The following is a 27,255-nucleotide window of genomic DNA, read 5'->3' on the forward strand; positions in this document are numbered from 1 at the left end:
GTAGAGCAGTGCCAGATAAAGGTAGGGTATTATTATTATCGTTGTTATTATTGTTATTGAAGGGAAGCTAATAGAGAAAATGATAGGCTTTGTTGTACACAAATGATAGTCCTTTAATTAGTCAGCTGCTGGCTGATATGGTGTGCTCTAGCTACATCTTTCCCAAGCCACAAATTGCAGGCAGCGACACACACAGAGAACACACACTTTTCAACTAATCAAACTCTGGCATTGATTATGGGATGGACCAGGTTCTCAGCTGAGCCAGGTCAGGGCAACTGGCTGCTTGCAGATTTGTCACTTTCTGATATACTAGAGACGCACACAAATATGCATGACATGTTTAAAAGTCAAAAATGTTTGTAGTACGACATGCACTGGACCATGAATATGCCACCCAAAAAACAAACACCTAAATAGCATAAATTAACTTCACGTGGGTATCGAACCACGAATAAATTGACCTGTTTGCTTGTAAATCAGACGTCTATCAACTTGCGCCACGAGCCAGCTGACAGCACTCATATAAATTTACTTCAGTTGTATGATTAAAAGAAGTCAGCTAACGTTATGATAATTGTAACAAGTTATCATAGCTGTTCATGTTATCTGGCTACCATGTTATCATGCTACGTTTGCCCAAGCCATTTAGTAGGCCTTCATGGTTAAGTATCATGGTTAAGTTTTACAAACGTTTCACTGAGGTTAGGCTGTGGCCGCCCCTACCTGAAGTGTCTGTAGAGCAAATAAATCAGCAAATAAATCAAATAAAAATGTGTTGCCTAATTGTGTATCCTTTTGTCCAGCCTATTCTTTTAAGAATTTAGTTCATGAAACATAGGCATTGAAACCCACACTGCAATGGGCAGGAGAAGTCTATAACGTGTCCATATTTTACACAGAATTTGCGCACAGGGAGAATCAAAATTCTTAGGCTTATAGGCTATTAACGTTAATGTCGCTGACATGTATACATGGGTTTGACATTTTATTGATATTTTATTTAGCCTACCAATTCATACATTTGTGCTTCCCCTGTGGCGCAACAGGTTAATGCCTATATGTTGCTTTTTCACGCAGTCGACATGGGTTCAATCCTCCCCATTACACGTTTGTTTTTAATTATTATTTATTTATTTTTAGATAAGCAACGCTTCCTCAATTTAGGCTACAGATACTAGGTGGCCACAGAGAGCCTGACCAGCAGTCAGTGAAAACTTAACCAGGATACTTTGAAGACCTACTGGCTTGGGCAACTGCTGTAGACAACATGTACCATCAGCCGTGTGAACTTGCTACAATCGCCAGCTGACTTCTTCAAATTGTATAGACTAAGTCAATTAAATTTCACAATGACTTATCAGCTGGTTCGTGGCGCAAGAACATAGATGAATGGTTATCATGTAAGTGGTTTTATTTAGGAAGCAGGTTCGATACCCACAAATTGTTATTAGGCTATTTGTATTTATTTTTTTGGTGGCATATTCATGGTCCAGTGCATGTAGCGTACTACAGACAATTTTGACATTTAAATATGTCATGCATATTTGTATTTGTTCGTCTCCAGTTTCCATCAGAAAGTGACAAATCTGCAAGGGGCCACATCTGTCAAAGAAACGTCATCACTCGTTAAACGTCACCAACGCAGCCAGTTAACATGGGTGCCAGTTGCCATGTAACACCGGATCTGTTTCAGTGCCAGCTGTTATCTGGGCCATGCCATCCATCCGTTAGCGTCGCCTTTACCGTCGCTGTCCACACACTGCTAGCATTCTCACCCCCACACGTTCAAAGCTAGTTAGCGTTTGCGCCTTCCAACTTCAGAGGCAGAGAGTACGTTGAACCACAGATCTTGTTGGGCTCTTCCGGTTGCCTGTACAGTATTTTTCCCCAGACAGATACTTCATTTCCTGAAATAGACTCAGGGAGAAAGTATTCATCTACCCTGAAATTATTCATCAAAATGAAACCGCACTGAATTATTAATTGCGTGATGAGAGAGGTTGTCACAGAGGCAAAGTGACAATCTTTCCTCAGAGTATAAAAGAAAAAAAGAAACCATGCTCATATTTCATATTTAGTGTTTCCCTCCCAAAATAATTGACTATGCATATCTGCGGGTCGATAATACCTTTGCTTGAAACCAAATTCTAATTGACTAGAAAGATGAGGCTTTGCAGACAGGGGATGAAACTGGTGCAATTGTTGGGAAGAGAAATGAATGGCACCAAATCAAATGTTGGGGGGGAGGAGGGGGGTGGATGGGGGTTGAAAATAATATGAAAATGACTCCGTTTTCTATTTCTGTGGTGCGTGTGGGGAAAGGTGGGAAGAGATTGAACATACCTGCCATGCTGTCTTTATGAAATGAAATGTAATAGTGGCTGCTGCTATTCGCTCTGGTGCATGGAGATCATGTTCACCCCAAGGCAAGCTGCCTCTCTCTCTCTCTCTCTCTCTCTCTCTCTCTGTCTCTACTCTCCTCTCATCTACCTTTTCAATGAAATCCCTCTTTTCTCTGTTTTGCTGCCGCTTCCCAGAGGATTGTCTGGAGGACAATGCAACAAAGCGTAAGCCTTCCAATCCTCCTCTTCCTTTACCTTAGTCATTTGTCTTGTGACTTCAAGCCCCAACCATTCTCTCCTCTTCTTCTCCCCCCCTCTCTCTCTTCTCCTCCCTGTCTTCTCTCTTGCTCTCTCACTTTATCTCCCCCCCTCTGTTTTGCTCTTGTTCTTGCTCTCTCTCTCTCTCTCTCTCTCTCTCTCTCTCTCTCTCTCTCTCTCTCTCTCTCTCTCTCTCTCTCTCTTCCCACTCTGTCTGACTTTTAGTCTTACTCTGTCTCTCTTTCTTCCCTGTCTCACTTCCTTTTTTCTTTCTTTCTATCTCTCCCTCTCCCTCTTCTTGTCCTCTCTGTATTTCCCACCTCCCTTCATTGCTCAGTGTAGATTTGAATTCTAATGTCTGGTGCGTTGGATTGTCTATGAAGGTGTTAGTTGGGGTCAGAAAGGTCACCTCCTCATTAGTGCTCTAAGGAAACAATCAGATTATGAACAAGGGAAGAGGGAGGGAGATGAAAAATGGAACGCGCCCGAACTTCACAGTCCGATGATTAAAGTGAAGGGAACTGATCTCTCAGTCAGCTTTTTTTTTCCTTTTCATGAGAAAGAATTGAAGCAATACTTTCCCAGTGTGATTGTTTCTTTATGTTGGATACATTTCTATGCATGTGGGCCCAGTCTGATGGAACTGTCTTGAGCATCCCTCTTGAGTGAGCTGGAGTGTTTTCCAGAGTTCCGAGCAAAAGCACGATGTTTCATCTGCTTGAACGTTTAATGTGAAACACATCCAAGTCTACGAGTCAAAATGTCTTTAAGTCATGTATGTTAACAAATTATTCCCATTACTAACTCAATATTCTCAGACCGACATTATTCATTCCTTTGGCATGACCCAAACCTCATTTCTAATGCACATTTCTCATGTTGACTTATTGCAACACTCACCGGGGTCTCGTAAAGTGGAGAGCCCAGGCGTACAGTACGCGTTGAGGCTGATTCTGCTTGTCAGTGTCGGTGGCCTCGGGAGAGAGATCCACTCTAGGCTGTGGATTCCGTTCCCACCCAGGGCCTGGTGAGGTCTTCACATGCCCGGCTAATGGACTCTGGTCCTAGAGGATCCACTTCAGTCACCAGCCAACTTCCCAAGCAAAGACCCAAAGCACATAAGAGCCAATGCTGTCATTCACAGTAGATATAACTCAGCTATACTGTATCCAACATGTACTTTGTAACACAAGTTAATTTAATTTAAGTATTTATGATGCGTACAGCAGATAAATAAATACTGACACCATCGCAGGGATTTTACAAAGTACAACTGATATTTATGGCTGTAGCTGCACACAAGCAGGACGTCACATAATGTTTGTTGAAGTTGTTTCTTTCCCACCATGTGACTGGCGAAGCAGTGAAATCATTCAGCCTTTAGCTACTTGAGGAGTTCACACACTCTGCTTGGACCCCAATAACTGATGCTTGCGGACATATTTAACATATTATCATGGTAGGTTACACTCCTGTAGGCCTACTGGTATAAATGTTGACGCTGTCATAGTATTTTGGCCTCAAGTTAATCCTACATTTTCCAAACCTTTCCAAATTTAGCACAAGAGTGTATTATTTGACACAGGCCACAAAACTGCAGAATGTTACTAACAACTTAGATTTTCACTCTATATACAACATGTATACATATATTAAAAAATATAACATACTGTATAACAAAAAATATATAACAAGCCTTTTAGTTAGTACTTTTAACACAATATTCTTGGAAATATATTTGTATTTCACTTAATTCTTGCTATGTGTCTAGCTGTCTAGTATACAGTATTTATACAGTGGCCATGGTTGATGTAAATATTTGTGTGAAGCTTTGTGCAAAGTTTGCCTCGGTCCTACACACTAAACACTAAACTTCCTTTTAACATGATGTGTATGAATGTGCTATGAATTTCATTCCTAGATAATGCTACGGGCTCATCTGCCTGAGCTTCTGTGTCCTGAATCAAGCTGTATCAAATTTTAATGAGCATCTCATAATCCCTTCCCACACTCGCTCTTGGGCGTAATGCTAGGACTCTGACAGATAAATGCGTCCTTAAAATTGGCCATGCAAGCCTCCAATAAGCACAGCTAATGGCCTGTGTGGGAGCTTCTGTGTGATTCCGCTCGGCTCGTTGTTTGTTGTCGTCTCGGTGTGGGCATCTCTCTGTGGGAGCTCACTGTGGGTGTTGTTCGGATGGCATTCAGGCCTTGGCCAGGGCTTTCTGTCTTCACGGCCTCCCTGCAGCCTTAACATGGTTCAAGTGGATTCTCATCAGACCAGGACCTCTTTTTTGCGTCAGAGACTGAATGTTTTGCCGGGGGAGAGGATGGTTGGTGTCTTTTGTTTTTTTTAAGTACACAGCCTGGCCTTGCCAACCATGTCTCATGCATGTTGTAACATCCCTTTTGAAAAGACACAGTACAGGTAGAAATGTTTTGTTTGTATGTCTTGTCCTCAACTATTTGCTCATATCCTGTCATATTGTATTATACTTTTTTTGAAGAACAAGAACAAAAAAAGAGAACTTCTGAAAGTATTATGGTTCAGCATATACCAGTATTTTCTAAACCAAATTTGGTTTAGAAAACAAGGCTGTGACGGTGCTTCAGATCTTCACAAAGGCTGTAGATGGGAGGTCATTTTTTATATTACCCTGCATAATCTGCCTAGATACCCCCCCATGCTGGTGTATGTGTGCTCCTGCTTTTTCTCATTTTGCCTGAAGGAAATTACATTTAAGCCCAGACAGAGGCTCTTTGTGGTCGCTTTTTAATGAGGCAGGAGTTTTAAACTGGTCCATTTTCTGAGCATCTCTGTGTGCAAAACCTCACTGTAATCTTGCTTGTCAAACTATTGTCTGCTCGTGACATCTTGTGACTCTTTGCCAGGCATGGACTAGTCCCAGGATGCTGATTGTGATGTTTTAGGTTTCTGACAATTTCAGATAAGTAATTCTGGCTGTTATAATGGCATACCAGCATTTTATGTTCTCAAGATAACTGGAGCCTGGTAATATTCAAAACCTAGACTCCCATTCCCAGATTGTCGGCCAGAGTAGCATTTTTGGCCATATATGCCAAAGTGGAATTTCCTTCCAAAATAATGAAAATGTTTTATGACTTTCAGTGTGCCAGATTTTAAGGCTATTTGGCCTTCAATTTAACTTATTCCCTCAAAATCATAAAATGAAATGGTTTTGTTCCATTGTTTGAACCTCTGTTGGCCACAAACCAATGATAAAATATAGTAATGGGTTTTTAGTCATAAAATGGTAGCAATGATCCTTAAGGTTCCTAATTACAGTTTAATATAGAATCAACTTGGAGGAAATACCTTTAAATGCAAACCCCCACAAAGAAAATATTTTGCCTGCAATGCAGAACCATCACTTATGCTCCCTATATTGCTTGCCAATGCTATTTTACTGTATGCTGCAAAAATCAGCGTACCCTCCCTCTCTCTCTCTTGGTAGGAGAAACCAGAATCTCTCTCTTTCTCTCTCTCTCTCTCTCTCTCTCTCTCTCTCTCTCTCTCTCTCTCTCTCTCTCTCTCTCTCTCAGAGCAGAGAAGAAAATCCACTCCCTTATTTTTCTGATGACAGTTTTATGATGACAGTTTTGTGAAGTCAACTTCTTCAATTGAACACAATAACATGCCAGCACGTCTGTGAAAGCAAAAATGGCCATTCACCATTCCGGCTCACATCCGCATCCACTCTTTTTATAAACAGTGTTGATGGTCGCCGACCACATAACGGCCTATGGTGACAGTTTACGGTCAGAGGCTGTGCGTTCCTGCACTAAGTACTGTGAAAAATAAGGATGTGGTTGGCAGAAAAACACTGCTTGTAGAAAACGTACCCCCCCACCCCCCCCCACACACACACACACACACACACACACCAACCCCACCCACCCCACGTTCTCCGTTTCCAGGGCACTGGCTCTTGATGCAGCCAACTGTGACCAGCCCCAGTAACAGAGCCCAGTCTCTTTAAAAACTCCTCATTTCATCAGATGGCTTAAGTTACAGCTTAATGGGCTGGTACATTTAGAAACCTCCTCCATTTTTCACTTTCCCTCCATAGGCCACAATTATGTGTGGCTGTAAGGGGCGAAGAGAAGACAAGTGCTTACCTCTGCCAGATCTCTTTTTCACTAACGCTGTAATGTGTTGCCCACCGCATACTTTCAGCCAGTTTGCCCCTAATGCGGGAATAATTACTCAGTGTTAGTGTTGGAACTACAGCAATACTTAGTAGTTTTTTTGTTGTTGTTGTCCTTTTGTTGTTGTTTAGTTGGTAAAGTGCCTTCTGTGAGATGAGCTTCCGTGAGGTGTTTATTTTCCACTTAGTTTACTTTTCAGTGCAAATTTGGAAATGTTGTACAGTATCACCTTCACCTGACAACATGTTTCCTAAGTTTGCCCAAAGGTGGAGAGTTATAGCTATTAACACATTTAAAGTGTGGGAGCTTGAGGATAATTAAACTTTGCCTCACAGACATTCACAGATTGTCACTTGGAGAGAGAGAGAGAGAGGTAGAATGAGAGAGAGAGAGAGAGAGACTGAGAGTGTGCAGTTTGCATTGCATTCTAATGTGGCTGACGTCCTCTCCTCCCTCTCCTCATTATCATATCTGCAGCACCTCAGCAGCCAGTGCGGTTCTCCCTCCTCTTACCATTCTGGGCATGTCCTGTGCCAGCAGATCCATTCATTAATCCCTGCCAACAACAACCCCCCCCCCCCCCCCCCCCACACACACACACACACACACATCCACATACACACCCACATACACACCCACTCTCTTTCTGTGTTTGCAGATCGACCCATATCCCTTTCTTGAACTCCCAGCTCACCCCTTGGTAAAAGGGCACCATGAAAGCCAATGGAAGTTAGGAGTCTTTCCTCAGCTATTTATTTTTCCCCAGTTGTGTGTTTGGTCCAAAGCAAACGCTAGCTTGTCAGTCTTGCTCATAGGGATCAGTAGACATTAAAAGTAAAGGGATGGATATGGTGGAGATGAAATGAGGTATGGCATGTGAAGACTTTCTCATACCAGAGCCAGGCAGCTTTCATGTGTCATTTGGAAATTCTGAAATTTGATATAGACATAAGAGTTTTCCTCGTTGTCTGGAGTATTTTAAGCATACTGTACCTATGCAAAGAAACCAAATACATGTTTGCTTGCTTTCTCTTTGTGTTAGTTACAGTTAGTGCCTAGAATATTTGTTTTTCATCACATTTTTTTTACTTATGACCATCTCTGCAAACATACGCACCTCCTGACGTATGTGTGAAATTATCGTAGTTTTATGGAACTTGCACCTCCGAAATAGCTTGCCAAGTCTGTAGTACGTCACCCTCTCCATGCAGGCCACGCACATCAAATGCAGTCATCCGTGTGATTTCATGGTCTGGATATTCACCCTTGCAGGATTTACACCATTGTTTCATGCGTCCGCCTGCTCCCTCCTTGAACTGAATTATCTCCGTACAGCACCTTCAATCTTCCAGCGTGGAAAGTCTCTCCCAGCGGTCCCACTCTGGTTAAATAAAACAACACTCGGCAACCTCCACACCAGCTGATTGCTGCGGGTAGAGTCAAAAAAAAGATTTACTTTTCAATACTCTGCATGCCGTTAATTGTGCTTTGGCAAGTCCAACCGGCAGAAGCCCGTCGTGGTAATAAACGGCTGGGGCCAAAGCACTCTTGATTGGATCACTTTTCCAAGCGGCCTTTTTACGACTCTCTGGTGCGGTGTTAAATCTGTGCTAGATTAGCACGTTGAGCTCATAAATGACACCGAGGCTTTGACATACAATAGGAACATCTCCTAAAAGGCTGAATGTGACACCTTTTATGTGTATTTCTATTTCTCTTTCATGTCTTTTTGGCAGACGGCACTGCTGTTTTGTGAAGAGGCCTGTATTCAAGATTCAGGTTTTTATTTTAGGTTTTTGATTTACTGTAACACATAGTCTGTTTCTATGGGTTTAATAAAAGACAGATATTTCAGAGATGGTAACAGTATGATAGTTAAAACCATTTGACCAGGTTCCAAAAAATATGGGGGGGGGGGAAGCAAATATATATAAATATTTTTTCACCTCAAATTTCTGGTCTTTCTAAGCCTTACACCTGGCATCTGAATTAATATTGAAGCCATCAAATACTTGTTGAAATTCTGTAAGAGAGCTTTATGGGACTAATATCCGCTAAGAGGGTATGTTTCAGGTCTGAAATATAATTTCTCTCCATTCTTTACATTTTAGGAGACAAGAACAGAAAGAAAAAACTGTCTGGCGCAGCTGGCAAAAGTGCTGTCATGGAAACGGACAGGGTGTAACCCTAAAAACACATACATATGGTTTGTTTTGTTATACTGCGGTATGCGTGCTGCAGATAACCACCATGACTCGTAGACATTTTTCCCGACATGATGTATGAGCCTTGCCGCCAGATTTAACGTTGACCTAACCTTACTTAATTTAGGAGCCGATCAAAGGGCTAAAGCCAGGAATCCAAAACACACATCACAGAGTTGCACACTGGCTTCTTTTAACCGGACTGTAAGAACCACTTTTTACCATTGGGCTGAAGGTTCCTGAGCGTTTCAAGTGACCAGACTGTCTTGTGACAGACCTGGCTGTGCACCGAGTCAAAACAGTGTTGTGTTGTGTGAGGTTTTCACTGGCCAGTTCCTTGGTAGTCTGGCATGGTTTGGACTAAGTAGCCATTCTATTCACTAGACAAAAAGAGCCTTCAGCCAGGTGCTCATGTTCAGCGAGGTGGTGTTGAAATTTTTGGGAGTGTTAACATTTATTCTGGAGTAAAATTTACAGTTTGGCAGGAACACACAAGTGGACAAGTTTGCTTGCCAGTTTTGCGAATAGGTCTAAAAGTCCCACCACCCATTAAGGTCATAATGTAGTAGTGAAACATATTTGTAATGAGAAATATACAGACACCTATTTTACACCTATTTTAGCCTAACTACGCTGATTTTAGGTCAGTGTTAAGGAACATGTAAAAATTTGTGTCATTGAAAGCTGTGAAGAGAATTATTGCCTCAACATGACTAAGAAATTATATTGTAGTGATTTGATCACTATAAGGAATGATAAATTGCACTTGCATTATGTAGAGTTAAGCTATGACTAATAATCTTTTTGTTTCTAAATGAACAATTTAATTAGAATGATTAGCGAGCTGAGCTGACATTGTTTTGCTTGTATAAATAAAGTAAATAAACTCACAATGACAGGATGATAGAAATCTTAAAAAAAAAAAATCTGTAAAAAAACTTCTTAGACCCTGTTATAATCTCTCTAGAAGATGTATCTACAGAAATTACATTTTGTTCATGTAAGCGAGAAATATCAAAGTTTTCCCCTCCACGACTCCCATTGTTCTCCCACTGGGTGACCTCCAGCACGCTAAAGGACAGGGCACCCAGGTATAAAATTCCCCATCTGTGCTTACCCAGGAAAAGAACACAGCCTGCTGAATGGGCATATGCTCCCCAATAAAGAATTCACAAAGGGAATATTAGTACTGTCACTGTTAGCCTTTCATTTAGCTCTGACTCTCTTGGTCTCTCCCTGTCACACACACCGTGCGCGCGCGCACACACACACACACACACACACACACACACACACGCTGTGCATTCAAGTGTACCAGTGCTGAATTGTTTTGCTATTGGAGTTTATTTTCAGTTCCAGCTCTGTCACTCTATTTAAAGACCTACGCCATATAAAAGGTGAAATGTAGAGAAATATGTACCATGAAATTTCTCACTGTTAAAGCTGATTTAGGGGAAGATGTATCGGATGTAAAAAAAAAAGTGGGGGTGAGTGTGGCGTTGGTATTCTGGCAGCTGTGAATAGCGGGGCGGTGTATTGAGCGTGCGAGTCCAGGCCGAGTCCTCTGGGCATATGGAGCTCCAGCAGCAGTGGGGTGGAAAAAGCTTGTTGTTCTGGACGCCGCAGTGACATCCTGGGACTTAATGGGCTCCGTTACTCTAGGCCTGACCCTTCTGTTCTCTCCGTTTGTGATTTTCTATTCTTTTTTCCCCTTCTTTTTTTTGTTCTTTTTTTTGTTCTTGCCCTTCGCCTCCTTCTCTTTTTTTGCCACATGAATAATAAATAAGTTGGAGCTGTGAAAGAGTAGCCAACAGTCTCTACATGGCTGGCCTCACAGGAGTCTCTGTCTCTGTAGAAACCATACTGCGGCCAGTGAGCATCATGTCCACATAGTACCACTGTGAGAAAAAGTGCATTAAGAGTCCTCAGCAGACGTTATTCTACAGGTGCACTAGGATTTGGCCTCTGATGGATGTCCTGACCTGATGAAGTTAGAGTCATGATTTCATGAGTTAATCTGTGGTGTGATATAATAATTCACTTGAAATACTGCAGACCTGCTAGCATTCCTTCTTGATGGAATCGATAAAAATGAAAAGAGAAAACAAGGCTTTTTTATTCTTCTTTGAAATAATTGTTGGGCTGTTTTGCTGTACACAACCTAAATTGATTTTCCTCACATTGATTCCAGTGATATTTTATGTGATAAAATTTCACTTGGGTGTTTTCTTGGAGTAGCCTAACCTCATTCCCGAACCTTTATACTGTAGAATCCCTAGGAAATGTACCTTTATTATGTCATTGCAAAACAATTATGTTACATTGTCCTTAAGCTCACCAATAGTGACAATGGTGATAATATCATGTGAACATAACTTGCCCTGTCAGTACTCATCATGTTCAATAGAGTTATAACACTGTCATCGCCCCACTAGCAAGAACAAAATCCATAGTGCTAAATAGCCTTTAACCTCTGAATAAACCGTGCATTTGCATTTGAAATATTAAGATGTTTTCTTTTAATGCTACAACATTAAATATCCGATCCCCATGGCCTTCAGGGGCATCCTTTTTTATGTAAGGGATAATGTATTGTCCGCCGGTAATTATCAGAAAATAAGTCCCGACAGGGAGAACAGAACCCCGACGCGCAGCATATATACATAGTATAGACAGGTGGTGCATTATAAACAGTATAAGACATATAGTGCAGTGTAGACAGTAGTATACAGTTAAGAAAGTGGTATTGTTTAGAGTAATATAAATTAAATATAAATATGTGCAATGTATTAGCAGTAGCCATAAGAGCAGAATAGATATGGATATGCTGTATGAACAATGTATGAACAACATGTTCAGATATGTGCAGTGTAGTAGCAGTAACATTATAAGAGTAGTAAAAGTAATATAGATATATATGCAGTGTATTAACAGTAATATTATAAAAAAACAGAATACATATTGATATTCAGTATGAACCGTATACAGTAGACAGATATGTACAGTGTGTACAATCAATCAGGATTCCACATGAGGTTCCAAACCTCCAGTATCCAGACAGGTAGGCTTGCTTTCTTTAGCCATCTCTCCATCTACAGTACACTGGCTTTGTGTCTGGCATCTAAGCGTATTAGCCTAGTACAGCCTAACAGCAAAAGACTCTCTGTCGTTACTGGGAAAGTATGTTAATTCCAATACAAAGAGCTAGAACTTTTGCTTTTGTAGAATGACTGATGTTAGATGTGCGTGGCAGATTGTGTTATTAGCGTATGTAACACCCCCAAGCACAAGACAAGGCAGGTGTTGTGAATGTGTGATCTCTAAACTGCATTCCCGGCAAGGTGTGTCTGTCTTGCGTGAGTTCATGCACATCACAGTCTCCAAAGTATGGAGCTTTACAGTTCTCTCCACGCTAAATCACAGTGTTTAAAATACAATGTCTATGTCATATAAATCTACAGCAAACAGACATTTTTTGGGGTCCATTTTTGCTCTGCCACTTTATTATCTACTTATTGAAATATGATCGCTTTAAGTAAGCAAGTGGATGAAGACAGAGGTATTTTTCTCTTATCTTACTCTCAAGCACTCATAAAATTCCCTCTTACCTAAGAAAAAAGCAAACATACGCAAACAGTAATGAATCCCAGAGATGGTGTGACTAACAAAAAAAAACTAATCGAAAAAAATTGTTATTTTTAATGTTATGTTGTTTCTCTCTCTGCAAAGGGCAGTGTGGTGGGGGTACATGACTGTGATTACCTAAGTGGCAAGTACCCTTGGTTTTCACTGCGGTTTGCTTGATGGATGTGTTAAATCTCAGGTATTACCAAGGTTACCGTAATCCAGCCCGGATTTTAACTTCAGTTGGAACTCCAGGGACAGGACGGGAGGGGAGTCTCTGCCCACACTTAACCTTCTCCCCGGGGCCTTAGTCATCGTGTCATAGGATCTTCCTCCCCGACCCCACACCACACACACACATGCACACACACACACACACACATGCACACACACACACACACACACACACACACACACACACACACACACACACACACACACACACACACACACACACACAGAGCCAGGGTCTTGACGGCTGCGCTGTCGGGCTGAGACATGAAAGTCGGTGTCATTAAACGGTTTGTGGCAATTTGTGCTAGCCCCTGGTGACAGGCACTAAAAAGGAAGCAATCGCTGTGTTCCTGTCTCTTTCTCTCTCTCTCTCTCTCTCTCTCTCTCTCTCTCTCTCTCTCTCTCTCTCTCTCTCTCTCTCTCTCTCACACATCCTGTTGGGATCACCTTTCAGACCTTGGCAAGGGACGGGGCCTGCCGAGCGTGGGGCCATAAAAAGTCCAGGAGTTGCCATGGGGCCGGAGGGAGGCGAGGTGGCAGGAAAGGAGTTGGGGGGGGGGGGGGGGGTGAGGTGAGGATGGCTGTGTGAGAGGGGAGGCGGTGTGTCTCAGTCACGTCCGTTCCACCTGCACCACCACCATTACACACACACACACACACACACACAGTCATTGCCGAGGAACCGGAGGCCACCTCTGCAACCCGAGAAGCATCTTGTCTGTGCGTGGTCTGTCTGTGAAATGCATGATCTTCATAAAAACGTGCCGAGGCATCGTTTTCTTTGCCATCACCCCCCCCCCCCCCTCAGGGCGGCCAGGAGACATGCTATATATAATCCACTTGTAAATTATGTATCCTCCAACTGTGATTTAGGAAGCGTTCTGCGGAGTGGCAGAGGATACTGACATGGGTCAGTCAGACCTGTGTGAAAGCTGCCGTGTCCACTGTGCTTCTGCATGTGCAGTAGATCTCTCCGAGCTGCATGGCTGTGACATTCATTTACTACACATTACATGGTGTTCCAATACACCAGAAAAAAAAAAAAGCATGTTTCTCATTTGAAAAATTCCTTATAAGAAAAGATGAAGAGGAGAGTGGAAATACCAAGGGACATGTTCACACGGCGAAGCACAAACAGTGTAATATCATGCTGCGTAATCCCCGGCCCAATTAGTCGAGTCGAATCCACTCCGCTCCTGTCCGGGCTCCTTATCTGCGCCAGCATGAAACAAGTGCATTAGCACGCTCCCGCTAGTCCTGTGGGCAGGCGAAGGGGCCAAGGGAGAGAACAAACACAGCTAATGAGAGGTCACTCTGCTTTAAAACAAGGAGGAGCTCATCTTAAGGAGGGCCTGGCTCCTTTTGCACTGTAATAGAGGTGTTGGAGGACCTTTGGAGCTAGGAAGGATGGGTGCGTGCGTTAGAGAGCATTCTGCTTAGGTGGAAACCTTGGCACTGTCGTAGATTCTGAGCAAAAGCAAACAACAAAAAAAGATACAAAAGATTCAGTGGCGGGCCCTTGTATTAATATATCTGTGACTAATTGGCACAGAATGGGCATTAATGGTGAAGCATGTCTACCCCTTCATACTGTAATTAGTTGTTTACTCTGAGGTTTGTCATTGCACCACTAGCTCAGCATATTCATTAGAAATCATTGAAAGACTATTATGTTTTCACAGCCTGTTTTAAAATGCCATTCATTGTGAACAGTGATCAGACATAGTTGACATCATAGTTGGATGTAGATTAGCATACCTCCCTTAACCCTCTGATCGATCTCTCTCCCCATTTCATCACAACCTTAAACAAGCGGATGACGTTCATTTTTATCCTGTGGATGTCATTTAAAAGCACACCAGCAGCCCTCCTTGGCCCATGCACATCTTCTTGAAACCGGAGCTGAGCTGAATGCATTTAGTTTACCGTGAATGGTTTGTGCCCCCCAGTCCCCACATCGTGAAAGCACTGCGGGGTTTCCTATTGCATTAGTGTCACATGGCCATCTCCTGGGGGTATTTAGCAAAAACAACATCATCAGCTCCAGTAATCCAACACCACCGCCACCGACTCCTCCGCCTCTGCCACCGCTACCAATCCCCAGTCCAGAAAATGGATCCCATCCAAGAAGATGGTCCCTTTTAGAATAAACAAGGCTTGTCTTATGTATCTGTATTTATGTGTGTGTAACCTATATTGCATACTCTCTGTGTGTTAGTGAGTGTTTGTGATAGAGAGAGAGAATGTGCGGATATACTGTATTTGTGTGTATATTCACATAATGTGTAAGTGTGTGTGTGTGTGTGTGTGTATGTGCGTGCGTCTGTGCATGCCTGTATGTGTCTGATTGGAGATTTGGCTTCAAGAAGTATAATCTTGTATTGTCCATTTCCTTGCAAAGACCTCCTCTGATATCTTCCAATGTGCTTCATACACTTCAATGTTTAAATGATGGCTCCTCAGAATCCTAATGAATCTACCTCCTCTGGACCAACTCAAGTGGCTGTGAAGTGTGTGATTGAGTGAAAGACTAGTGACTGCACTACTGTACCTCATTTCCATCCAATCCATAAAACAGGGATGAAAATAGACCACTTTGTCTGGTGAACCAGTTTTAAGACACCAAAGACAGCTGGCACACAACCTAACTGCGAGTGCTAACCTTGAGGCAGACAGCTTTGTGCTTTTCGACAATACATGAACACCTAAAGGAGCCACTTGATGTCGTATGATGCTAATACTACCACTTGCTTTCTTCTTCTTCTGTTGAAATTGGGGGCGACCCACATAGCTAAATCAAGCCCTCACAGCCATAGCTCGTCGTCAACTTAAAAATCCCTGTTACACCAGTTGTTGGTGTTGTTAGGCATGGTGCACTTCACAGGAGGTGGAAGACAGACTACGTGTCCCTGTCGAACTTGACGACACGTGCCTATTGTGTTGCGGCATTGCCAAGAGCAGCTGCCAATTGACACCATTAAATGCAGAGCGAATAAGTGAAAATTAGTCACGCCAGTGGGGGCAAGGCAGAAATAGGTTTAGTGTTAAGTCAACTGAAGGCTCTTTTTCAGTTGTCGTGAGGGTGGGAAGGGGAGGGGAGGGAGAATTCATTTTTAAGCTTTATTGTAAGTAAGGGGAGAGCGAGTAATGGCGACGGCTAGACTCTGCTGGGGGCCTTGGGCTGGCGCTGAAAGATGAGCCTCTGGTGGGCAGCCATCTTGCCTGTTAACCTAGCTCATAGCGGGATTGTGTGCTAATGATCGATCACTGTGCCGGCGTGAGGGCGTGCGCCATCCCAGAATGCCCTGCTGTTCCTGTTCCACAGTCTCCGTCCTGCTCACTTGTATCGAAGGCAGGCTTATTTACTGCCAGGTCCATGTGGTAATGAAACTATGAAACAGGAGAAGGCCCGGACAGCCGAATGGCCAGTTGAGTCTTTGCTTTGTTTTGGTCATCAGAGGATTGAAAGTTCAATGGCAGTTTCACCATTTATTCTGTCTGTCAGTCTTTGTCTGTTGTTCCTTCCTTTCTCCCTGTTTCTGTTCCTTCTTCCCCATCTTCTTTGATTTCATTGTCTTTCCTCCCCTTCCTCCACTGTCCTCTGTCTCACTCTCTCTCAAACACACACACACACACACACACACACACACACACACATAGAGTCATTCACATACACTCCAACACACACTCACACACATTCTCATTAAGATCTTTATCTGCATCTTCACTCTTTTACCTGTGTTGGATGCACACATATAGGCACCATCTCCAGAGTGTCTCTCCTCCTCCACATCCTCTCTCTGCTGGTCTTCTGTGATGAGCTCAGAGACAGCCCCCATCAGTCACAGAGAGGGATGAGGAGGACTCCTGAGGCGGTGTTGGGGGGGGCGGGTGCATGGAGAGGGAATATATGAAAGATATGATGAATCTGTCTAATGGAGACGATGACACGACCCCGTCACATTCACTTCCCAGAGGAGTGGAGTCTCTGGCCACAACTGTCAGTCTTCGACCAGACCTATTCCTTCAGAAACATGTCATGGCACCAGCTACCAATATGGCATCATCTATGAACAGCGTGGAGTGGATGCTCACACCCTATACTTTCAGACAGGTCTATTATTCATACAAATACAGTATGTTATATATATATACCACATTTACCATGTGGGTGAAGGATCGTGTTTGCAATTACCCACCAATTAAAGAGCTTGTCATCCTAAGGTTGATGTGGCTGTCTGTGCAGTGTTCACATTAAGGAAAGTGCTCCGTGGTGCTTAGATTGACACATCAGGCGAGGTGACAGAGTATCCAGCAGAGCTGTGCCTGTCGCAGCAGACACTTCCCCAAAGCACCTCTGAATCCCCGTAGGTGACACCAACATGCATGAGCAGATCCTGTCATAGGCCTCAGGTGCCACTTATCACCTATACACTCGACACATCTGTCAGCGGCTTAGAACATGTAAAGAACCAAATCACGAAGCACATCAACGCTGTGATCTCAGAGTACGACGAAGTGATGTAATTTGCAAATGTTTAACTGAGCTGTCGTGTACAGTGTCTCGTGTCGAGGCTAGACCACAGGCAACTTCTAATCTTGTGTCTCATCTTCTGTGTAGCAGATCAGAATTCTGGGAGAGGGGGGGGAACGCTTCATCGCTGACTGATAAACATCAATCAGTTCATCTTGTGAAGTGAGGCACAGAGCATAAACACAATCAATAATTCACACCCAGCATCCTTGGGAATCTCACTCCTAGAAATACTACCAAAGAATCAATGGATATGTGTGATTTTTATGCATTAATGCAAATGTTGTTTAGAATTTATCATCATGTATATATTGACACAGTTTTGATATATTCTTGGGCATTAAGACATACAATGTCAAGCAATATCCAAATACTCTATCAAAATGAATTCAAAAATCCCAAAATAATGTATTGTGTTCATCAGAAAAGTACAATAATATTAACCGTTGCAAGGATACAGGTGCACAGGCAAGTCACACTGCTTCTTCTGGCATCTTTATTTTATATAGTGTTTTGTAATTTAAGTTCAACTTTTTCTCTACATAGAAACATTATTTTCAGGATGTTTTTGCCTTAAGGTTAATGATATAAGCCTGTCGCTAGTTGGCTGATACAGTCTGCAGTGTTCAGGCTATCTTAGTGTCCATTGGGCTCTGTGGGATCCATCACTACCTTCCTGAGGTCTGGGCTGAAGATGTCAAAGCTGGCCTTCACTGTACAGTACGACCAGAGAGATTACTTTGCACTTGAAGACTAGTGCCTTGTCTGTGGAAGACTTGTCGCTAAGGTTACCTGTCTACCTTTTTGTTGATAGTTGATGCTGTCTTCGTCCTTGTCTTTGTGTGAAGCACTTTGAGTGGCCGTTGTGCTGGACATGCACTATCCATTTACCTTACCTACTTATGTCCTGCCCTAAGTGGTTAAGTCTCACTGGTTTTATGTTCAAGGTTAGAGATCTTCAGAAAATGCCCTAAAATAGCTTTCCTCAACCACCACGTAACCACAGCTCATCTCCAGGATTTTGAGTTGTACGTCTTTGCACATGCACAGATTTATGTGGGGGCATCTGTGAAAAACATCTGTCTGAGTGTTACTGATGGCATCTGGATAACACCAAATAAACAGTCAGAATTGCATCCAACACCAAAGAGTGTTTCTTTCTATCTATTTTTGTAGTTGCGGCATCTTGACTTGTCAGCTTTGTTGAAAGTGAGGTAGACATCAGGGAAATATATTTAAAGGAAGCTGTGGCTTTGAGATTAAGCACTGTGCAGTTATGTCTGAACATACAAAAAGTCTAATGAAGTATAGTTGACCAAGTCAAGTGATCGAGGCTCGAACATTACATTGGCCTACATGAGACTGAACCAATCCAAGGACTTTTTCCAGTCCGTAATTATTCTGGAGCTTTTACAAAGTAGTCTCCAATATCTCAAAACCTTTGTCCACTGGTAAGTCCTGAAATAATCCCTGTAAATCAATTTACTTTCTACCTGTCTGGCCTTGGAGATTCTAGACAAAAAGACCACAGTGCCTCCAATTCAACTGAATGGAATGCAGCCGGGAATTGATTTTCTCCCCCCTCCACCTCCTTCTTTTGCCACCAACACAAACAAGCTCAACTTATCTTCACTTGTGATTCACAACGCTGGCCCCATGTATCAGTTGGCTATTATCTGAGCCACCATAATGTCAGTGATCTAGGGCAAGCGAAGCCGTTCTTCTCAAATTAACTTCAGCAGGATGTGATTAAAAGTCTTCCAAGAATTTAGGAAAGTTAAGATGCAGTCCAGTGCTATGCCAATGATTTTGTGCTGGTCCAGGAGAACACAAATGGTTATTCTTCTCTATAATCCCCCCAAACAATAAACATGTTATGTGTAATTAAAACCTGCTTTTTGTCCATTGGTCTTTGTGCAGGTGGTGGATATCAAGGAGAAATTGAAAGAGTCCAAGAGGTTTTGGTCTGGCTTGCCGAACAGCATCTGCTCAGAAGGGAGGGTAGTGAGCTCTGACTCAGAGCAGTGCTGGAACAGTCACACCAAGGGCAGGTAAGATGGCTATCAGGATGTCATCCTCTCTCTTCCACAGACAGGAAGTGTCAAGAGTGAGAGGATCTCACTGTCAGGGACATGCATGTAATAGAAAAAATAAAGTGTGTGTGTGTGTGTGCGTGCGTGTGCATGTGTGTGTGTGTATGTGTGTCTATGGGGGGTTGTGAGAAGGTTAAATCCCCTCAGATGGGTGTATGAGTTTTATACAGTTATGGCGGTGCAATTTCATCCAAGGTATCCCAGGGGAAGCAATATTCATTCACGTGTCCCATATAAGGCAGCAGCTGGTACTGTATAACAAAAAGCCCATACAAATGTGCCATTACAAAGTGTAGGAAATAGTTTGGCATTTACCATAAATATTACTACACTATCAATCTATAATTCATTGATTTTATAAGTATCTTTTAAAGTGATTCCAGGTTGTCTAAGATCATCTTTTGGAGAGCTTATGAAGCGTTTGGCTTTTATTTCATACAGTGCTGGAGGAGAGCATCTACTGGTTTAATTGGATGTGTAATCATTGTTGGCATATTTTTGTTGTTTTGACTCTGCTGACAGGAGCAAGCTTGACAGCCACTCAACACTGAGCAAAAAGATGCATTACATTGAGTGATGATCTGGACTTTTGTATTTGTCGTTGACAACTTGAAAAATTGTAGGTTTGCTCGCTCCACCAACTGATGTTTTTTAACTGACAATGGGTTTCTAACAGGAAATGTCTGGTAGAAATGTGGAGATGATGCAGGTTTGGTAGAAATGCTGCTGTTTAAGTGTGAGATTCATTTCAACAGTGTGTACGATGTTGCCATCAACAGAACACACTACACATTTGCATTTACATGCAGGAAACCAACTGACAGCTCACCTGCTCGATCAACACACATGCTGACACGTCATCTTTATGGAGGGAAAACTGGAGTTGATATTCGACACACCCTCTTCCCAAAAATGAACTGGACATTCTGCTCCTGGATATCTGCCTGGAGTCTTTAAACACCAGGCAGGAAAGCCTGGCAGGCCAACCAGCCTCACCCCCTGCTTTGGCCTTCCCATCCCCGAGTGATAACATTACCAGATGGTGTCATAAAAATCCTTTTTTACTTCACTGGTTCCCTCCCCTCTTCCCAATAGACAGGAGTCTGCCACAGAAACCACTAATAGGGCCACTGTGGGTGTCTTGAAACGATAAAAGGTGCTTATTACTTGTGATGAGGTGGTTCTTCACATGAGAAAGCCCCCTTTCCTCTCCCTTTTTTCACGTTCCCATGAAGCTCTGCTTTGAGTCCTACTTGAAATGTCACTGTGCTACAAAATATGTCTGGACTGCTTTAACCCAATCCATTTTTTTTTCTGACAATTAAAAATGAAGAACTCTCTCAAACATAAAATATGGATGGAGTTATTGTCCTCTACATTTTGTCTTAAGGTCAGTGAGCAGTGAATTAGTTTAGAGGCCACCCAAAGCACTCGATCCAATCCAGGACACGCAATGCTGTACTCAGTAGTGAAGGAATCTTACAGGATTGCGCACTAACGTTGGTGGAAGCGTTTTCAGGTGGGTTCAGTCGAAGGTCTCCCCAGCTTGCTCCCGTGACCTCAACCCAGCAACCCCCCCCCCCCCCCCCCCCAACCCCACCTCCGTGCCTGTGATCTCTCTGTAAACATTTACCAGCTGTGACAGTCAGAGAAGGTAAACAAGCGTGCGGAGGAGATGAGTTGGGAAAACACGGAAGCCCTTGTCCCCCCCCCCCCCCGATGGCCCCAGCGATGAGGCGACACAAGTAGAAACGGGGGATGGAGCGTAATGGGCTGTCTCCTCTCATTATGCAGCCCAGCTTTATGGCCACTCCAGAACTCTCCAGCTCAAAGGGACCTTCATGCTGCTCGCCACTTTTTAAACGACTTAATGACTTTCTGTGTGGACACTTTCTCAAAGATGGTACTGGCATTGTGTAATTCTGAAGTGTCCCCTATATGTCCATTGCAATGAGGTGTGTGTGTGTGTGTGTGTGTGTGTGTGTGTGTGTGTGTGTGTGTGTGTGTGTGCGTGTGTGTGTGTGTGTGTTTGGCAAGGCATACCGCTTATTACACCAGTCAATAAAGGAAGCATATGATACATAATATTTTAGTATCAGATCATAACATAAACTAGGCTATATGCAGCACTTAACAACATGAGATTGCCATAAAGAAGCTTACAATATTATGTATGCACAGGAAGGCATTGTAACAATGACAGTTGTAATGAATTTAGACAGTGTGAAGAGGACATTACCAGTAGAAAATGTATAGAAAATGTGACAAAGGCAGTAAAGGATATTGAATGAACAAGAAGTCTGTGAATGACTTGTGAGACTGAGTAGGAATCACCATGGACTCTCTGAACATGTCATTAGAATGACTAAATGTTCCATCATTCTGATTATATTATATGCCACACCGTTTTGCATTTCAAAAGGATTCTTGAATTTTTAACGGGCTGTTTTGCAGGTACTTCCCTGAAGTAGTGAAGGACGGTTTGACAAATCAGCTGCACAATCCCGAGGTGGAGGTGGACATCACTCGACCTGACACCTTCATCCGCCAGCAGATCATGACGCTCCGCATGATGACCACGAAGTTACGGAACGCATACAACGGCAACGACATCTACTTTCAAGATTCCAGTAAGTGCGCACTACAACACATTGGCACCTAGATAAAATAGACATAATGGATTATGAGTCAAGTCAACTTTATTTATATAGCACATTTAGCACAACATAATTGACCCAAAGTGCTTCACATATAAAAACAAAGCAAAAACATAATAATAATATTAATATTAATAATAATCTTCACCAAAAAATAAAAACAATAAAAACACAATAAGGTGGTAGATGGGGTGGGGGGTTATGGCACGTTAAAAGCTTGGGGGAAAATAAAAGTCTGTAAGTTAGACTTAAAACAGTCAGTGGTGGGAGAGGACTTAATGTGGGTAGGTAGACTATTCCAGAGTTGGGGGGCAACAACAGTGAAAGCTCTGTGACCCTTTGTTTTGGGGGCACAGACGAGATTGAGAGAAGAGGACCTAAGCGATCGTGGAGCACAGTAATGGTGGAAAAGGTCACATAGATATTGAGGTGTCAAGCCATTGAGGGTTTTGAAAACAAAAATTAGCATTTTAAAGTCAATTCTGTGCTCCACAGGTAGCCAGTGCAGATGAGCCAACTCAGGAGTTATGTGCTACGTTTTTTAGACCCACTTAATAGCAGCTGCATTTTGAACTATTTGAAGTCTATTGAGGGTGGAGTGAGTGAGGCTTACATACAGTGAGTTACAGTAGTCCAGCCTTGATGTGATGAAGGCATGTATGAGTGTTTCAAGGTCCGAAAAAGACAGAGGGCTTTAATTTAGCAATGGTTCTCAACTGGACCATTTCATATTGTCTTTTGTGGCATTTACTCAATGCAGAGGGTTTGAACAACAGCCTTACATGTCAACCATGTCTCATTCTAAGCAGGTGTCTTTTCCAGCAGAGCTAGAGTCAAGACATAATGAAAGTAATGTTTCACTTCTTTGGGTTTCATTTTACCCAGAATCAATGAACTGTTTGTGAAATGAAACAATTTCAATGACAACCACAGGCCTCAGGCTGGGTTTGTGTCAGACAGCTTTATTGGAAAATGAGTTAAATATGAAATATAACCAATAATATGTGTTTACAAATTTTCCAAAGCCTCCCAGAAGGAAAACATAGAGAGAAAAACAGATAAATAAAACCCTCCAAACATAACAGGCGATAACACTCCTCTCATGATTAGACAAAGCATGAGAATGGTGCTATGGAGCTTGTTTTGTGGTATTTCATGTAAAAACAAATATTGTTCCCATTTCATGCTGTTGTAAATGCTCATTGAAGAGACTATCTGACCTCCAAGCACAAACATAACTGAAGTGCCATGCCAAACAGGGAAGCATTCTGCTTTTTGTCATATGTATTGTTGTCAAATAAGTAAGCCTGCAAAACAACTCACTCTGTCTCAGTCGCTTCATTTCATCGTCAGTGATTAGTGCCAAAACGCCCCTTCTTCCTGTTTCTCACACACACTTGCATACACAAGCCCTGTTGTACATGTGAAATAGGATCCAGGGCTTTCAGTCTAAGAGGCCTTGCAGTGGCCCAGTTCAGCAACAATGATGCCTTCAGGCAAGGGGACTAACACTGTGACGTTCTGGCCAAACCGAGCTGGCCCTAACCTTGTAACCGAGAGCACAGTGGTTAGCGTCAGCCACCACCACATCAGTGTTTACTGTCACAGATCGATCTCTCGGTGGACCATTAGTGGACACCTCTAAGCACAGGAAAGGATTTACACCTTGATTCAGCCTTGAGTATGTGTGCTGTCATTTCAGACGGCCTAGAAGTGTGTTTGCACATGCACTCACTCACTTACATTGTTTGTTTGTTTGTGTGTGTGTGTGTGTTTGTGTGTGTGTGTGTGTGTGTGACTGGGTGTTTTGGAGTGAGAGTATACGTATCTGTGGGTGTTGTGGGTCTTCTGTGGGTGTGAATTTCTACATCATCTGAAGACAGAGCCTATGGTTTTATGTTTGCACACGTGTGTTTTCTATGTGTACTCAATCCCTCTGTGTGTGTGTTTGTGTGTGTGTGCACACCTGTGTTCTCTCCCAGGTGACGAGGGCAGTGGCTCGGGCAGCGGGAGCGGCTGTACAGAAGGCTGCACCACAGAGTTCGAGTTCACCGGGACCGAGGCCCCTGTGGTGAGCGCTGACCGCAGCGACGGTCAGGCCGCCTCTGGCCACGCCACGTCCTGTGTGGCCGCCTCGTCTGTCCTCCTCACGTCACTGGCACTGCAGCTGGTCCTGCTCTGGCAGTGGAGATAATGGTAGTGTGAGGGGTGGGAGAGAGAGAGAAGGATAGAGAGAGAGAGAAGGATAGAGAGAGAGAGGGATAGAGAGAGACAAGGGCAGATAGGAATCACCATGGACTCTCTGAACATGTCAGACAGCGCAGCAGCACAGACGTGGACGCTCATGCTGTCAGCCTTTCCCAAACCGGACAATTTTACTAAAAAAAAAAATAGAAAAGAAATGGAGAAAAAAATTAAATACGTTGGAAAGAGAGAACAAGAAAGAGAGAGAGAGAGAAGTGAAGAGAGTGAAAAATGTCAAATGAAATTGAAATGAGAGAAACCCCCCAGGTGGAGAGCAGCTTCACTGCGAGGAGAGAAACGAATGAGAGTGTGCACCTCTGCATCCTGCTTGTTCCAAAGAATGCCCGGTGCCACCATCAAAACAGCTTTCGATACGGCCAACAACTACTTTTTCTTCTCATTTCCATCACTGAGGCGCAGCTCGCTCAGTCGGAGTACAGCAAAGAAACACAAAAAGAACAAAAAAAAGATTCAAAAAAAGAAAAGAAATTCTATTTTTTGTTGTTTTGTTTTATACTGACTAAATGGAACCTTTAAAATGTAAAAAAAGAGAAAAAAAAATCCCTGAAGTCTGTTTTGCCCTGTTCAGCCCCTCCAACCCAGAGCAACAAATAGTGATGTGCAGATACTCACATTCTACTGTGAGTAAACATGAGAAGGTTGTTATTTTTGATTCTCCGAGCTTTTAATTCTGCATATGCACACAAATGGCGTGTCATTGCTGTGATTGAAGAGAAATTTGAACGAATTTTAGAGTTGAAAGCCTAACACAGTTTTGCACACATTTGAAAGAAAACATTACATGAAAGGCTTAGTATAAACAACTTCAGCTTTTGCACAGATTTGGTTAGTTCAATCTTTTTATTAATATAATCTTTGTTTTTTTTTCTTATGAAGAGAAAAGAAAAATTATTTATATTTTCGAAAATAGCTATATTTTAGCCTCTATCAACATTGGATCTAAATTAACATCATATCTAACAGAGCTTATTATGCTGATTTTGACAGTCTGTTCCTTTAAAATGCAGGCATTAATTTATATATTTTTTTTCTTTATTTTTTTTTTTTTTTTGAGAGCATTGATGTTTTTGGTGAAGTCAGTCTAACTGCAAATGAAGGACTAAGTAAAAAGCCCTTACCGTTAATCTGGTGTGTGTGAATGAAGTCCTCATCCAGAGTGCACACATTTGTGATATTATGACACATGAATGTGTTGATGAAATAACCTGATCACACCCATCCAAAACTCATCACTGCAAAGCACACTTATCAGTGTCACCTCACAGTGAACTGTCTAATTGAAACTTAACAAATTCTGCCCTGTTCAGATTAGGTGTTGGGGGAAGGGAGAAGTTTAGGGGAACAGGGGGGGTGTAGGGGGTTGAGTTTTGCTAGTAGATCCAAACTTGCTTTTCGAAGTGCATCAGTATATCTCCTCAACCAAGTATGTATTAATCATTTATTTTTGTAACCACAGAAATTAACCTTTTATCTATTCACTCAGGGTTGACCTGTCTGTAAACATTATGTCCTTTCTGTCAACCCATTAAAAGCTCATCACAATCTTATCCTTTTTTAGTTTAACTTTCCATGGAATGATGCGTTTCAGTTTGTGTGCTTTTGATGCCATGGCCCCTGTATTACTTTCAATGTATGTACGTTTTTCCTATTTTCTTCTCCTTGCTGTAAGCTTGTTTTGTGAGCAGCAGTGAACAGTGTTTTTTTTTAGTTTTTTTTTTATCAGCCCTAGTCACTTCCCTGGTCTTGTTTTGAACCACGTTATGACTGTCGTGATGGCACTTTGAATTCTAATGACGGGAAGAATTGATCTGGAATCGGGGAAAATGAGCCACACTTACCAAAACATGAAAACAAAGACCCCTGCGAAAAGTGAATACTGTATGTGTCAATCATATTTAATAGGCATACCTTTCTGTCCGTGATTGGAATTGAAGTTTAATGAGGACTTTTCAGGAGGGAATAAAAACACAGTATCTTTGGAGTGGCACAACATACAGGGAATATATCATTACAGAGGGTTGCGGTTGTGTTTGCTTGCCAAATGTTATACCCTCATTTTCACCCAACACCCTAAGAAAGATGTCAACTGAGTCACAAAATTTTAGTCTTTCCTTTTTTTGTCAGTGGCTCTGTTTTTTATGTTTTCCTTAGAAATACTTCTTCTTAATGTGTTCTTACCCAAATTACAGTCACTGCAGCTTGGAAGCTGGAATGTCTCAAAATCTGATTTCCCGAAAGTATAACATCCCCCTACAATAGATAAGATAAATCAAAAACAGGTCTACACTGAGTATAGAGGTGCACAATTTGGAAGGGGTTCATGTTTTTTGGCAAACAATGTTGGGGGGGGGGGGGGGGAGAAGTGTGTGTGTGCCTATGTGTGTCTGAGATCCTGGCCTTTGCGAGATGACACCACCCCTCCTCCCGAGTGAGCCAGTGAGAGAACGTTGTGGCCGATTTGGAAATGAGAAAACGGGTGGGCTGAGTGAGTCTAGTGGCTCTCCTCACGCTGAGCAGCCTGTGTGAAGAGCCCTGTGCTGTGGGACGGAAAGAGACCTCTTTTATTCGGAGCTCCTCAGAGACCTACGCCAGGATTCTGTTTTCTCTTTTTTGCTCTTTCTCTAGAGTGTGTGTAGTCTATTTTGTGTGTGTGTGTGTGTGTGTGAGAGAGAGAGAATGAGAGAGTGTTTGTTCAGAAGTGAAATCCCTCATCTCGGGCAGAGGGACTGTGAGTCCCAAAAGGGCTTGTTGTTACACACAACACAAAGGACCTCTTAGCTTGAGAAACAGAGCAAGTGTTCTGCCCCTCATTCCAGTAGAGAATTACCCCACTCTCTCTTTCACCTTTCAGAGTCTGTTAGGGCTGGGTGT

General features: G+C 42.6%; 1 protein-coding gene across 1 annotated transcript in view; it reads left to right on the plus strand.

Moving 5' to 3' along the window:
* Positions 1 to 24,465, plus strand: part of LOC143142025 (glypican-6-like) — a 120,311-nt gene extending 95,846 nt beyond the window's left edge. Inside the window, exons 7-9 of the mRNA XM_076302715.1 lie at positions 19,290 to 19,420; positions 21,917 to 22,092; positions 24,102 to 24,465. Of these exons, the coding sequence (XP_076158830.1) occupies positions 19,290 to 19,420; positions 21,917 to 22,092; positions 24,102 to 24,313 (519 nt within the window). The 3' untranslated portion in view covers positions 24,314 to 24,465. The remainder of the gene's footprint in view (positions 1 to 19,289; positions 19,421 to 21,916; positions 22,093 to 24,101) is intronic.
* The last annotated feature ends 2,790 nt before the right edge of the window (positions 24,466 to 27,255 follow it).

This window comes from Alosa pseudoharengus, unplaced genomic scaffold, assembly GCF_046254945.1.
Source record: "Alosa pseudoharengus isolate Yale_2024_CS ecotype anadromous, Long Island Sound unplaced genomic scaffold, YU_APseudo_1.1 YU_APseudo_1.1_scf_24, whole genome shotgun sequence".
Taxonomy (NCBI): Eukaryota; Metazoa; Chordata; class Actinopteri; order Clupeiformes; family Clupeidae; genus Alosa; species Alosa pseudoharengus.